This window comes from Amia ocellicauda, chromosome 23 (assembly GCF_036373705.1).
Source record: "Amia ocellicauda isolate fAmiCal2 chromosome 23, fAmiCal2.hap1, whole genome shotgun sequence".
Taxonomy (NCBI): Eukaryota; Metazoa; Chordata; class Actinopteri; order Amiiformes; family Amiidae; genus Amia; species Amia ocellicauda.
Window position 1 is genome coordinate 20,718,005 of NC_089872.1, and position 14,770 is coordinate 20,732,774.

Genomic DNA, 14,770 nt, shown 5'->3' on the forward strand with positions numbered 1-14,770 from the left:
AAGGCAACACGCAGCGCAGAGTGACACCGTTTAACACACAGCTTGAGCCGTGCAGTAATGGAGCTGTGTGCAATAGGGGAGTTGTGCGTTTGTTGTATAGCCAACCTTGAGATGACCGGCCTTGAGGAGTGCGTCGGGGTGTCAGGGTGTCAGGGTGTCAGTGCGTCGGGGTGTCGGTGTGTGGGGGTGTCAGTGCGTCTGGGTGTCAATAGGTCAGGTGTCGGGGTGTCGGGGTGTCGGGGTGCTGGGGTGGCAGTGCGTCGGCTCTTACTCGTGGGCGAAAGGATGGCCAGCTTGCAGCCGTGTCGGTAGCCGGGGTCCACGCCCATGACCACACGCCCGCGAACCGGACACACCAGCAGACGCTGCCGGAGGTTCCTCACAAACATGGCGATGGACTCCTTCTCCGCACTGACCGTCAGACTGGACCTGAGAGAGAGGGAGGGAGGGAGGGAGAGGGAGAATAAGAGAGAGAAACAGCGGGGTACAAAGGGAGCGCAAACCTAAGAACCTTAAAGTAATTGGTTACACGTGAGAACAGGCCAGGGTTCTGGAATTCAGCTAAAGTATCAAACTCAATAGGCCTTTTTAACGACAGGAAAGAGATAAACTAACTCTGTCATCTAATAAAGGCTTTCATTTTAGTTAATTGTTAGTCACCTACTATTGTTTTACTAAAACTTCAGTACTTCATTAACAAAAATGCCTAATTAAAGAAACCTTTAGCCTAACGTGAATCTAAATACACAATGAAATGCTGAGTGCACCGACCTGTAGGCCCTGCACAGCAGCGGCTGTAGTAGCCTCTTGTAGGAGTCGTCCACGGCCTCGCGCAGGATCTTCATGTGCTCTTCCCTCGCATAGCCCTTGGGTCTCCACCTGCCACCCCAGAGACACAACGACAATCACCCTCCGGTCACAGAGGAAACACACAGCAGGGACAAGCAAGCGGCAGTAGTGCATTCCTCTTACACAAATAAATCCCTCCATCCGCGAATCGACTCGTAGGGAACACAGTCTGGCGGCAAACCGGACACTGAACACACATCGTCACACACAACAGAACAAGGGCCAGGTCGAACTGGTGGAAAGATCACACTGTGGAGGATCGGGGTGCGTATCGGGGCAGTGGGGCAATGGGACGGTGAGACGGGGGTGATACTGGAGTTTTAACTCCCCAGAGGGCATCTCGATTCAATCACAGCACACATTTCCTCCCTGCGCTTTTCTCCTCTGAGCCCCAATGGCGTTTTCAGCACAAAACACCGGAGTTCATTTACATTATTCATTAAACGCTTTCCTAGCTTAGCTCAGGGGGATTTTTCTACTCGTGTGAGATGAATGGATGAGATATTTTCATAGAGTGTACATACGTAAAACAATGTCCATTTCTCACGTGTAATTAAATAAATAACATCTTCGAAATGTGATGCACAGTAAACAAAAACTATATCTATATATACACATATAAATATATCTATACACACACACATATATATATATACACAAACAAACACACGGCTAATAGATTTTGTTCTTAAATTTGACAGTTTTATTTATGATAGTACTTTTTTATATTGGTGAAGGGAAAACAGTTAATATTCCCATTTTGAGGATGATTTAACAGATTTCCCCTCAGTCTCTCTCACCCTGGACCACTGCGCTGGATTTCCACAGCGCTCTGCAGTGCGTAATTCAGTGCATAACTCAGTGTTCAGAGCAGGCCTTCAGGATTTCAACACAAGCACAGATCAGGGGGAACTGATAATGTTGTCTGATTATTACAACCTCCGGTAATTGCGCTGTGGATTCCAGTTAGGCCGTTTAATTTAATACATTCCGGCACATTTATAAGCCGAGACGGGAATTAATGTAACAATCAGAAACCGCCCGCTTCTAACGAGAACAGCGATCTGATGTGGTTTGTGTTTTGTGGCGGAGGATTACACACAGGGCAGCTGTAATTAAACACACGGCAACAATCAAAAGAACATTAGTACGCGGAAAAAGTCATAATGATAGCACTAATTAGCTTAGATTTAATTTTCAAGCTTTGTTTAATATATCTGTTTTTTCCTGTCAATCCAGAATCACAATGTGTTCTTAAGGAGAGATCTTAAAATGTGCGAACAGTTTCACATTATTCAACAATGAACGCACATCTCAAAGGCTAATTAAAGGGTTTACCTTGTCCTTAAATAATACCTACAATTACACCTGCAGCAGAAATGAAATACTTCCCTTACATTAATTAAACTGAAACACCTCTCTTTTGTCTGAAATCCACATTTTTATTCATTAACACAATTCATACTGCGTAGATTCATCAAATGTACATTTATATAGTAGACTCCAGCAGGGATTCTTTATAATATCGCTTTAGATTGATCACAGTGAAATGATGTAGGTTGTTATGGGTCTGAATGAATCAGCAATAGGAGCATTATATTTTGAGAGCGTGTAATAGTCCTCAATAGTTAAATAATTACTCATATACACACAAACAATCACATTTAAATATAAATAGTCAAATACACAATTGTTTATCAATATTTTACCGCCTGTGATGGAGTGAACCCACACTACTCATTGCTGGTTTAGTGTGACGCCTTTTTAAAAGTTATTAATGGTGGTAATTTGTTGTATTAAAAAAGGGGCATGGTTGGTATTGATAACTCACTTATGAACTTACCTGCTGTGGAGGGAAAGGGGGAGCTGGGCTGGAGTTGTTGGGGTTGGCGTGTGGGCGGCCATGTTGGTGAAGGTTAAAAGTGGTTACTGAGGCCATGATGGAGAAGTGCAATATATGCTTGGCTATTACCATATTTATTGTATTAAGGTAGCCACTCTTAATTCTGTGGCCACAAGGGAAGGGTTCAAGTAGTTGTAAGAAAGGGGTGTCTGCAATAATGTTTTGTTTTATTGTCTTTGTACTAATGTTGGTTTGTTTATGGTATTATGGTATTATATATAATTCATTTGAGAGTGGGTAATGTACTGTATTTGTGTTTATACTTTTAGATATTGAGGTATTTATATTTTATGAATGGTCTGTTCTGGGGGGAGGAGTTCTAGACCTTGGGGTATAAAAACGGAGTGTGAGAACTGCTCAGCTGGAAGGTTGGGTTCCTCCAAGGAGGTGGTTAGTATAGAGGGTAGCTCTTGTTTTCCCTGCTCTCAGGAGTTTTTGTGTTCTCTTGGGAAGGGATAGATTTGCTACAATCATTCTGTTCAGCTATTTGTTTTTTTTTGTTAGATAGGAAACTGAATTAAATTACTTTCTGCTGGAGAACTGTCTATCTGGTCCTACGTGTTCCCTGCATTATAACACCTGACCCTGGGTCCGCAACACCGCCGATCAATATTTTACTACCTATCAGCGGACACAGGAGCGGGGACAGAGACGGTGACAGGGATGGGCACAGAGATGGGGACGGGCAGAGAAGGTGATGGGGATGGGCACAAAGACAGAGAGGGGGCAGGCACAGAGACGGTGTGGGAGCGGGTACAGAGACAGGCACTGGGACGGCGCGGGGGTGGGCACCCACCTGACGTTGAGGCACCACCTACAGAACTCGTTCTTCACCCTGTCAGGGATGTTGACCTTCACCGTGAGGATCTTCAGACTCTCCCCTCGGTTAATGGCCAGGATCTGGATGGAGACATAAATGGTGGCGACAGATGACACGCACAGAAGAGGAGCGCGCTCAGTGCATCTTGTGGACTGGCCGGGCCGACGACCTGCACAGAAACACGCTTCTCAGAGTGACATACGTTGAGCAAAAGTGCGTGACCTTTCCCCAACACGGGTTTCCAAAATGCTCGGGAAATAAATAAAAAAGGATGTCAATCTGAGCGGATTTGTGTATCGACTGATTTATTTACAGAAGACATTGTCCAAACGGGGGACAACGCTGCCCGTCTCCCCTGATTGACCAGAGCCCGGCGAAATGACGCTTCGAAGGGAGACCGCCGCGGATGTTGACAGCTACCTGACCCTGCACCGCCAGAACCGGCTGCTCCTTTCATCCCCGTGTGTGATACGCTCAACACACAGCCGGGTGCACAGCGAAGCACGGGCACCGGCAGAGAGAGGGCTCTCTGCGGAGACGGATAGGATAGCTCTTTTCTGTCTGTCGTGAATAGTGATGAATATTGATGGAGAAAACAGAGAAATTCCCCTTCAGAGAAGAGTCTCGCTGCCCAAACCCATCAGTGTTACTCACACAGGTACTCAGCACCCCCAGCTGTCCCAGTTCCAGCCCCGTCCGCAGAGTCACTGTGATTAGCGTTTCATTTAGTGGGTAGAAGACGCAGCCGATTCGTATCAGATGTAATAGTGAGGATTTCACTTGGACATTCGATATTGCCAAGGCAGGTTTCGTGACTATAGAGAAGACCTGAGGAACCGATCATCTCAGAGTACAAACGATAAAGCGGAACAGGGTCCCAGTCGAAAATCGAGTTGAAAATCAACACATTAATCAAATAAACAAACACTGGAATGTTCCTCAGGCCGTCGTTAATTAAGAATCGGGAGGGTCTGACACGAAACGAATAGTAAAATCGCAGTAAAGCACTTCATAACTGAGCCGTGTAATAATAACCATCATTAATACATCAGGCACTTCAGACCCCAGAATAAACAAGCGGTCACACACAAACACACGGACAAGCGCACACGTACATCAGCCATAACCTACAGACTGCCACCTCCTCACACACACAGAACTCGGAAACCGTTTCAGATCCGGAGACCAGTTCCGTGTTTGAAACCCCCCCGTCGAAGAACCGCCCCGAGCCGCGGCGCTGCGTCTGCACAAACACTGGCTAGCATACGTGACACACCTGCGTTAAGAACTGCGTAAAAAAAATCAGGGCAAAGTGACATTAAGTGACATAAAATCTGCAAAATCCACATAAAAACCACGTGCGGATCAGAGCTGCTCCCCGTCCGGCATGTTCCCGGCCACCAGCCCTGTCATCGCGGAGCAGAGCGCGTCAATCACGGGGCCTAATTCAATCACTGGCTAATTCGGACATGTCACATATGTTAAACACAATGGCTGGCAATGACTGGCAATGACTGGGGGACGTGTGTGCGATTAATGCTGTGCAGCACCCCCATCCACTCACAACCCCCCCGGCGCTGACAGAGCCCCTGTGACACGAGGCCCCGCGACGCGGAGAGACACGGAGAGAGACAGACACGGAGAAAAACATGGAGAGAGCCACAGACACGGAGAGAGACACAGAGAGAGAGACACAGAGAGATACAAACACGGAGAGAGACACACAGAGAGATACAAACACGGAGAGAGACACACAGAGAGAGACACAGAGAGAGACACAGACACGGAGAGAGACACACAGAGAGAGAGACACAGAGAGATACAAACACGGAGAGAGACACAGACACGGAGAGAGACACACAGAGAGAGAGACACAGAGAGATACAAACACGGAGAGAGACACAGAGAGAGAGAGACACACAGAGATACAAACACGGAGAGAGACACAGACACGGAGAGAGACACACAGAGAGAGACACAGAGAGATACAAACACGGAGAGAGACACAGACACGGAGAGAGACACACAGAGAGAGACACAGAGATACAAACACGGATAGAGACACAGACACGGAGAGAGACACACAGGGAGAGAGACACAGAGAGATACAAACACGGAGAGAGACACAGAGAGAGACACAGACACGGAGAGAGACAAACAGAGAGAGAGACACAGAGAGATACAAACACGGAGAGAGACACAGACACGGAGAGAGACACACAGAGAGAGAGACACAGAGAGATACAAACACGGAGAGAGACACAGAGAGAGAGAGACACACAGAGATACAAACACGGAGAGAGACACAGACACGGAGAGAGACACACAGAGAGAGACACAGAGAGATACAAACACGGAGAGAGACACAGACACGGAGAGAGACACACAGAGAGAGACACAGAGATACAAACACGGATAGAGACACAGACACGGAGAGAGACACACAGGGAGAGAGACACAGAGAGATACAAACACGGAGAGAGACACAGACACGGAGAGAGACACACAGAGAGAGAGACACAGAGATACAAACACGGAGAGAGACACAGACACGGAGAGAGACACACAGGGAGAGACACACGGGGAGAGACACAGAGAGCCACGTGGAGAGAGACACACAGAGAGAGACACAGAGAGCCACGTGGAGAGAGACATGGAGAAAAACACACGAAAAGAGACACAGACAGAGCCCGGGGAGAGAGACACAGACACGGAGAGAGCCACACAGGGAGAGACAGACGGGGAGAGACACAGAGAGCCACGTGGAGAGAGAGACATGGAGAAAAACACACGAAAAGAGACACAGGGAGAGACACACGGGGAGAGAGACACAGACACGGAGAGAGCCACAGAGAGCCACATGGAGAGAGAGACACAGACACGGAGAGAGACACACAGGGAGAGACACATGGAGAGAGAGACACGGAGAGAAACACATGGACAGAGACACAGACACGGACAGAGCCATGGAGAGAGAGACACAGGGAGAGAGACACACGATACTAACCTTGAATCGAACACATATGTCTCTAACACTAAATTATACATATATATAGATAGATATATACATACATAGATAAATAGATATATAGCAATATATAGATAAATAGATAATAGAGAGAGAGACCTAGATCATCTATAATTAAGATATATAGATTATGTATCTATAGAGAGATTATATATAGAGAGATCAGATTAAATTACTTAATTGAACCCTTAATTGAACTCATGATTTCCTAAATCAGAGCCTTTTAATTATTTGAAACAGGAGGGGTTTAAAGTTAAGTATAGCATTTTATAAGGACATTATTAAGGAACCACCTTTTTATCAGTTACATAATATAAAGAATCAAATGTAAATTAAATTACTTCAATTAACTGGGACCGGGGGTGTTAGACAGAAGGACAATCAATCCCAGTGCAACATGGTTTCAGCTGGAGGCTGTGTTTACGGTCAGCTGCTCTATCCTTGTATAAATATGGGCAGGTCAAGTGGCCTTGTGGCCCCTCAGGGCCTCTCAGGGGCCCTGTCTCACCTGGTGGTGCTGTACACGGTTGACGTAGGCGGTGAAGTCCAGGTACAGGTTGAACTTGTCGATGTCCTTGGGCTTCCCCGCCGCCTCGTCCTTCTGCTCCTTCTCCTTCAGCGCAGCCTTCGACACGGCGGAGTGGATCGTCACCGGGCTCTGGTCAGAGCTGCACGACGACACGGAGCAGACAGCACAGAGCAGACACGCAGATCAACACGCGCAGATCCAACACAGATCAGACACACGTGGAGTGGTGGTTAGGGCTCTGGACTCATTACTGGAAGGTTGTGGGTGCTGTTGTACCCTTGAGCAGGTACTTCACTTAGGTTGCTCCAGTAAAATGCCCAGCTGTATAAATGGGTACAAATGTAAGTCGCCCTGGATAAGAGCGTCTGCTAGATGACAAATAATGTAATGTAATGTCACGTAATGTAATGTAATGTCACGTAATGTAAGGTAATGTAAGGTAATGTAATGTGCTCATGAGGGTGAAATCAGTTCCCTGGGCGCTCGTCTCACACACACTTTATCAAACACATTTTTATTCCTTCCGCCCCAAGTTTGTTTCTGAGGAGACAGGGAGAGAGAGAGAGAGAGGTGTAAATATTGTGTACATACACTTTGCGCACAAACTCCAGCGTCTCCTTGTCCTTGGCGATCATGTCGGCCAGGATCTGCTGCACCCCCGACTCCACCTCCGCCAGCGAGGCCAGCCCTGCGGCACACAGGGGGTTAACGCTGCTCCTCGTGTCTGCGTTCAATTCTTTATCACAGCGCGGCCCTGAGCTGCTGTACGGCCAACAGGACAGAGTAGGAGGCAGGACACTCTCACAAACAGACACACACACACACACACACACACACAGCAGTATGCTAGCTGTTCTGTTTATAAAGTGCTGTCTGCGAGATTTTAACGCCACAAACAGCTGGAACCGCTGATATAAAAGACATCGCTGCCCTCTAGTGCTCAGACCGAGACATACACGCAGAATAACAAATGTGATTAAAAAACACTCCAGAACTGCTGTGAATCCCGATTGGGCCACAAAAACAGACACGACTCGTGTGTGTTTGTTTTGTGACTGGAAAGACGCCCGTCCAGTAGGAGCCTGGGGTGGCGGTCAGAGGGTGCAGGGGCCCCGTGAGAGCGCAGGACAGTACCTTCAGTCTGGGGCTGGACGAAGGCCATCAGGTCCAGCGCCTGCGGGTTCTGCAGCAGAGTCAGCGCCGGCGGCTCCAGGCCCAGCTGCTTCGCCCGGCGGGCCTTGGACAGCTTGCTGCCCTTCTTATAGGGGGCGAACTGAGGAGACGGAGAGGGAGAGAGGGCGGAGAGTGAAGAGCAGGGGACTCGCGCGGCACACAGAGACGGAGCCGGGCCCCGGCGCTCACCACGTGCTCCAGCTCCTCGGCCGTCCTGCAGCCGCGCAGGCTCTCCTCCAGGGCGCCGGTCAGAACCCCGTCCTTCTTCAGCGCCTGCACGTGGGACTGCGCCTTCTTTGCCACGTTTCTGTCCAATGCAAAAGAAAGCACTCGTTGTCATCGTTATCCTTCTTCAGTTACTTCACACACATATCCCAGCGGGGCCCCGGGCTCTCACGGGGGCCCTGACTCACCGCAGCTCCTCCAGGACCAGCTGCACGTCCCGCACTGCGTCGGCGTCCAGGTGGTTGATGAGCTCCTTCCTGTAACGCACGATGAAGGGGATGGTGTTCTCCTCCCGGAAGAGCGCCACGATGTTGGCGCACACCCAGGGCTCCACACCGGTCATCTGGGACAGCACCTAGGCGGGGCGGGGGCCACAGGTTAACCACACTGGCACCGAGGGGGCCACTGCTACGCCAGCACGGCTCTCCGGAGTCAGAGGGCACTGTGAGAACACTTACTTACAGGACTAGTTACTGGTGTAAATGTTGACATTTCTGAGGGGCTTGTGAAGGAAAAGCCCTCTATGAAATCGGTTAATGATGGTAAAGTACACACCATGGCAAGCTTGGAGACAAACTCCGACGCCCTCCACAACGGTGCGGACCGGCGCCACCCTGCCACCGGACCACCACGTACCTGCACCAGGTCCCAGCTCATGTGCAGCTCCTCCCCCGGACCCGTCTTCTGCCCGGGGACGTTCACCGTCACCCCCCTGGGGCCGTCGCCTGTCCTCAGCTTCTTTGTGGGCGGCTCGTCGAAGGTGTAGTCCTCATCGGGCGGCTCCTCCTTCTTCACCCCGGGCGGCCGGTGGCTGGAGGACGGCTCCCCCGAGGGGTCTGCGCCGGCCACGGGGGGCCCCTGCGGCACGATGAAAGACAGCCTCTGCGGAAAGAAAGTACGAGGAACAATAAAGCGGATAAATCGTCTGCAGGACACGAAACACACAAACACACGTTCTCTCCTGATAGGAGTCTGTGTTGTAACTATCACCCACCTCTTCCTTGACCTCAGCCGGGGGCCCCACTGTCCCCTCAGGCTCGGCCGTGCCCTTCTTCGCCCGGGGAGCTCTGGGCTTCCGCTCGGCCGGTTTGCGTGGAGGCTTCTCCTTCGGCACCTTCGGCTCTTTCGGCGCCTTTGGAACCTTCGGCGCTTTTGGAACCTTTGGAACCTTTGGAACCTTTGGAACCTTTGGAACCTTTGGCTTGGCCTCCTTTCTCACGGCAGGCTCCGCTTTCTTCCTCGGTGGGGCCTTGCTCTTCGTCTTCGGCTTCCACTCCTCCTCCTCCTCCTCCTCCTCCTCCTCGTCCACATCGTCCTCCTCCTGTTCTGAAAAGCTAACAACACAGAGAAGAAGCGGACCATAAGGGAGGGCGGGTTCCAGCAGTCTGACCCGAACACGCACCCGGGGACGAATTGGCCCTGATGGGTCCATTTTCAGGGATCAGGTGCAGGAAAGAAAAATCTGAAGCACACAGACAGTGCGATTTAAACCACAATCAGTGGCGTTTCAGGGGAAGGATGTCGCCTGTTTGGGCTGAAACACAAGAAGGATCTAGAAGCTCAAATTCATCTAGAAATTCCACAAAAAGACATTTAGAGCAAGTTCGCCATCTATTGGGCTGAACTGAGAGCTGCACTGCAGGAGGATACAATCACTGTAGTGCTCTAAAACATGAACCACACAAACCCAGGCGTGTGTGTGTGTGTGTGTGTGTGTGTGTGTGTGTGCGTGCGTGCGTGTGCGTGTATATAACTCACAGATTGTCCATTTTCTGATCCTGGTCATCAGAGTTCTGCTTCTGGCACACTCGAGTCCTCCTCTGCATCTGAAAACACACAACAACGACACACCGTCACCGACCTCCAGCTGCCACGGCGTGTTGTAACTCTTTTGCCACTGTCTCACTGGGTGCGTTTGATCCGGATCAGAGGTGTAGCGTCTACACAGCCTACATATCACAATGTATGCAGCTTTATTTCCAATTGGCAAAATATGCATGATTTATGTTTAAACTACCTGTAAATGGATGCAAATAATCCACCTTTTCCATGTAATAAAGCATGAATAGTCATAAAGGTGAAAAGTCATGAATGTACAATTCTCCTTCGACTGCTCATGGGCAATCAGTCAGGCTGAATGTTGGTCCTGATGGGACACCACTGATCAGGATCAAATCCAGATGATGGACTTAGGAGTCTACGTGGACTCCTCACTTTCTCCATCCAAACAATGTGGGGAAGCAATAAAAAAGGCAAACACAATGCTGGGGTATATTGTCAAAAGTGTAGAGTTGAGAACAAGGGCAGTGATGTTCAGACTGTGCAATGCACTAGTTAGAGCTCATCTGGATACTGTGGACAGTTCTGGGCTCCACACTTCAAGAAAGATATCGCTGCTCTAGAGGCAGTTCAGAGGAGAGCAACCAGACTTATTCCAGGTCTGAAGGGAATGTCCTACTGAGAGACTGAGGACCTGAACCTTTTCACCCTGGAACAGAGGAGACTACGTGGGGACTTGATCCAAGTCTTCAACATCATGAAAGGCATCGACCACATCAAACCAGAGGAGCTTTGGAAATGGAACTGGGCTTCAAGGCATTCAAGACAGAAAACAGGAGACACTTCTTCACACAGAGAGGCGTCACAATCTGAACAAACTCCCCAGCGATGTGGCTGAAGAGACAATTTGGGAACATTCAAAAACAGACTGGATAGGATCCTTGGATCACTTAGTTATTAATGGACACCAAACGAGCGCGATGGGGCGAATGGGCTCCTCTCGACTGGACACTGTCTTATGTTCTAAATGTACCGATGCATTTGATCCGGATCAGAAATGGCAGTTCAAACTTGCGTCTTTTCTTTGCGTCACCAGTCAATTCTTGAAGCCGTGCACGTCACAGGAGCAGGCAATACCCAACCAGCTGCTCAAAGTGGAGATATAACTGAGCAATGTGCAAATTGTAAAGGCGCTACAAAGAACTTACTATGAAACATTTTATGAAATATTTTATTTATTTTGCACAGGGCTCTTCCTTGCACGCCAGCCATCCGCCATGGACACAAACAGGGGTCCCACTGAACCCTCAGATGGCCCCCGGTGTTGCCCCTGTAGTATGTCTATGGTATGTTTGGAGTAGTATGCAACCACTCTGGTGCCCTTGCATTGAATGTGTTTTTGTCTGTTTGATCTCCAGAGATGCCTCAGCTGCCACATCAGACCCACAGAGGGCAATTATTATTATCCTGGCCATCCAGACCTCCAGCTCATGTAAAGTCGGGGACGTTAACGCATGAACTACGCCTGGTCCATATTGTGCGTCCAGCCGCTGACGTGTCATTGCGTCACGTATATTATACATCTTATGGGCGCTCATCAACACCCGCGGCTGATGCATATAATGACCCCATAAAGAGCGATGGGTGTTGGGGTCACAACTGTCTGCACAAACCCCTATTCAAATTTAGCGCGTCGGCCGGGTCTGTATATATATATCCTACATAAGAAACACGTGTCGGCCGCAGTTCACCGCAGTTCAAACACTGAAACAGGCAGAGTACAGCCGCACACCCCCGGTACTCACGGTTGCTCTGTGTCGGGGCTTGAGCCGGTGTTGAAATCAGAAGATGCTGAGCGGGGCGGCAACACGGACACCATTCACACACACACAAGCACAGGGAGAGCCACTTCCTGCTTCCGCCCACACCGGAAACACGTCATTAAAAGGGTCCTGCCCCTAAAAGCGTCCGCATAAACTGCACTTCTTCGGTGGCAGTGTATTTTCTCGAGTATCTGTTAATATTACAATTAATAAAATGGATGTTGTGACGTGATGTGTATAACTAATTTACCCTCCAAGCGGGCGCTTTGATTTAACGAGACAGTACGAAAGGAAAGTCATACAAGTTTGAGGGAGGACCCGGGCGGCCATCTTGAATGATAATAATACCGCCGTGTGTGCAAATACGAAACAGAAATAACACATTAATATAATGATGTCAATCCATATCTTGACCAATTCTCCAAATGTGTCCATGCAGCTGCAGTAAAGAATAATGTAGCAGTTACAGATTCAGACACTGTGGTTGAGAACATCTTATTAGATTGTGGAATTATACAAAAGCACAATATGACATTATCTATACGTTAACCACTGGTTGCACCGACCCTGGTTAGCTCTGTTGATTTAGGTCAATTAGTCTAAGTATTTGAAATTACCTACATACTTTGATGATAGATACATAATCAACATCTTTGTAATCATATAAAACATATAATATCATATTTTTAAAAATGTGTTCCCTATCTCGAACTATTCCTCAAATCTCTGCTGGTCCTGTTGTCTACATGTGGATGCCGTGTAAGCGCACTGCACACCTGGATGCCTGTTCTGTCACCATGTAGTTACAAAGTCAGCCAAAGCTATAAAAGAGCAACATTATTTTACAATTTTCATCATCATTTTGCTACATTACCACTCTATAAACATGTGTTTTCAGCTGTTTTCCTTTCAACCCCAATATCCTTTGATCCCAGTATTCATACCTGCAAGTTATATCTCAACTGTGACTACAAAGTTAATTAATAAATCCTGTTCAATTGTTCTTTTCTTTTGTTAGATTGTTCTTTGGATTGAAGTACAACTTTCTCCATGGGGACTCTAATAAAGGAGTTGATCATCTTCTTACCCTTACAGCCACGGTGTGCAGAACTGCAGGTTAGCAGTGCAGTATCGACAGTAATATACTTGGAAATGTGTGTGACAACAGAGAGCATAAATGCTCATAAAGTCATACAGTTCGGATAATACCAAACCACAGGATAGAAAATCACGAGACGTCAGACAGCGATGGATGCCGGTCATTGCTGCTAATACCTGGAACAAGTGGTAATTCAGAGCAATTAAGTTAATCAGTGAATCGATTAATTTAATTTAATTAAGGGGCTGTGGTGTCTGTGGCACTCCAGGACCAGGGTTGCCTACCCCCGCCGCATAACATATTGTTTTAAAAAAGTATCTTATATGTACAGTAATTGCACTACTTGTTTTTGTACTCAGTTATATGTATTAAAATGAACCTCATATTTGAATTTTACTGTCAGACTATGTTTTAAGGGGAACATTTACTGTTATTATTTTCTTTATTTTATTAATTTATTCATATTATTAATGTTGCCCCGTCTCTGTCTCAGGTTAATTGTTTCTTGGATGGCACACAGCTTTTGTCTTTTCATTATTTCAATCAGCTATTGCCTTTAGGTTAATTCATTCAGCCACGACCTTCTAGGTTATTCAATCAGCTAAACCTGTTAAACAGTTTGGATATTGTATGTTTTTGGGGCGCAGGTATTTGATTAAGGACTTAAAGATCTACCATTTCATGTTTAATAGCATGGTTTCATTTTTAAATGTTAATAACAACCTCAAAACCAAGGCAACCTCAAAACCTTTATTATAAGTTTATTTATAAGTTGGTAACAAGAATAAGCTCAGTCGCCCAAATGTTGCAGCCTGATTACGGTTCTCATGAATTCTGGAAGTTGTTTTGTCAGTTCTTCTTCCAGATGATTCACAGACGCAATGACTATCGGCTGAAAGAGAGACTATTTTGGAGCCCAGCCCATGAGTTACACTGGCAATGATGTTCATACATGGAGCGAGGGGTCTGCCTGCTTCATCCAAGAACGTTCGAGGACAAATTGAAAATGTAATATATATTAAATGAGAATAACACTTATTACAATGTGTTTGATTATGCAGAGCAGTTATCCTCTTTCCTGCTCCTGGAAATCCACAGCCCTGCAGGTCTGGAGGCCTGGAAACAAGCTGTCATTTGACCAATCATTTCAATAATTCGTTCAGTGCAGTCATCAAGACGAGACGAGACGAGACCTCCACTGAGCCGACGGGTCCTGGGGAGGAAGGGAGCGTCCGTGAGCGAGAGCAGCTGCCGGGGAGTGAGTGCAGTGAGTTGCGTGTGAGAGTGCGTGTGATAGGCGTGTCGCTCCAGCCAAGCTCTTTGTGTCGAACCCTGCTTCCCTCCATGATTGCTGCCATCAGTGGCGAACGTGACGGGCCACACTCCTTCACCTCCCACTGTCAAGCCACGGCGCTGAGGAGACGGACAGACGGAGTTATTTAAAAATGTTTGCGCTCTTCAGAGTTTGCTGCGACTTCGGTCTGCTTTTACAGGAGCTTTTACTTCTCTATGGAGGTAAGTGTCCGGCAGCATCTCGCTCGG

At 47.8% G+C, this 14,770-nt stretch overlaps 1 protein-coding gene across 1 annotated transcript in view; it reads right to left on the reverse strand.

The window, feature by feature from the left end:
• The window catches only part of srbd1 (S1 RNA binding domain 1), a 58,189-nt gene extending 45,995 nt beyond the window's left edge, over nt 1-12,194 (reverse strand). The window contains exons 1-12 of the mRNA XM_066696857.1: nt 12,112-12,194; nt 10,286-10,353; nt 9,522-9,861; nt 9,164-9,409; nt 8,716-8,882; nt 8,492-8,609; nt 8,264-8,402; nt 7,721-7,817; nt 7,109-7,268; nt 3,549-3,652; nt 772-879; nt 272-429 (exon numbers count right to left, since the gene is read on the reverse strand). Of these exons, the coding sequence (XP_066552954.1) occupies nt 272-429; nt 772-879; nt 3,549-3,652; nt 7,109-7,268; nt 7,721-7,817; nt 8,264-8,402; nt 8,492-8,609; nt 8,716-8,882; nt 9,164-9,409; nt 9,522-9,861; nt 10,286-10,353 (1,705 nt within the window). The 5' untranslated portion in view covers nt 12,112-12,194. The remainder of the gene's footprint in view (nt 1-271; nt 430-771; nt 880-3,548; nt 3,653-7,108; nt 7,269-7,720; nt 7,818-8,263; nt 8,403-8,491; nt 8,610-8,715; nt 8,883-9,163; nt 9,410-9,521; nt 9,862-10,285; nt 10,354-12,111) is intronic.
• Nucleotides 12,195-14,770: the final 2,576 nt, after the last annotated feature.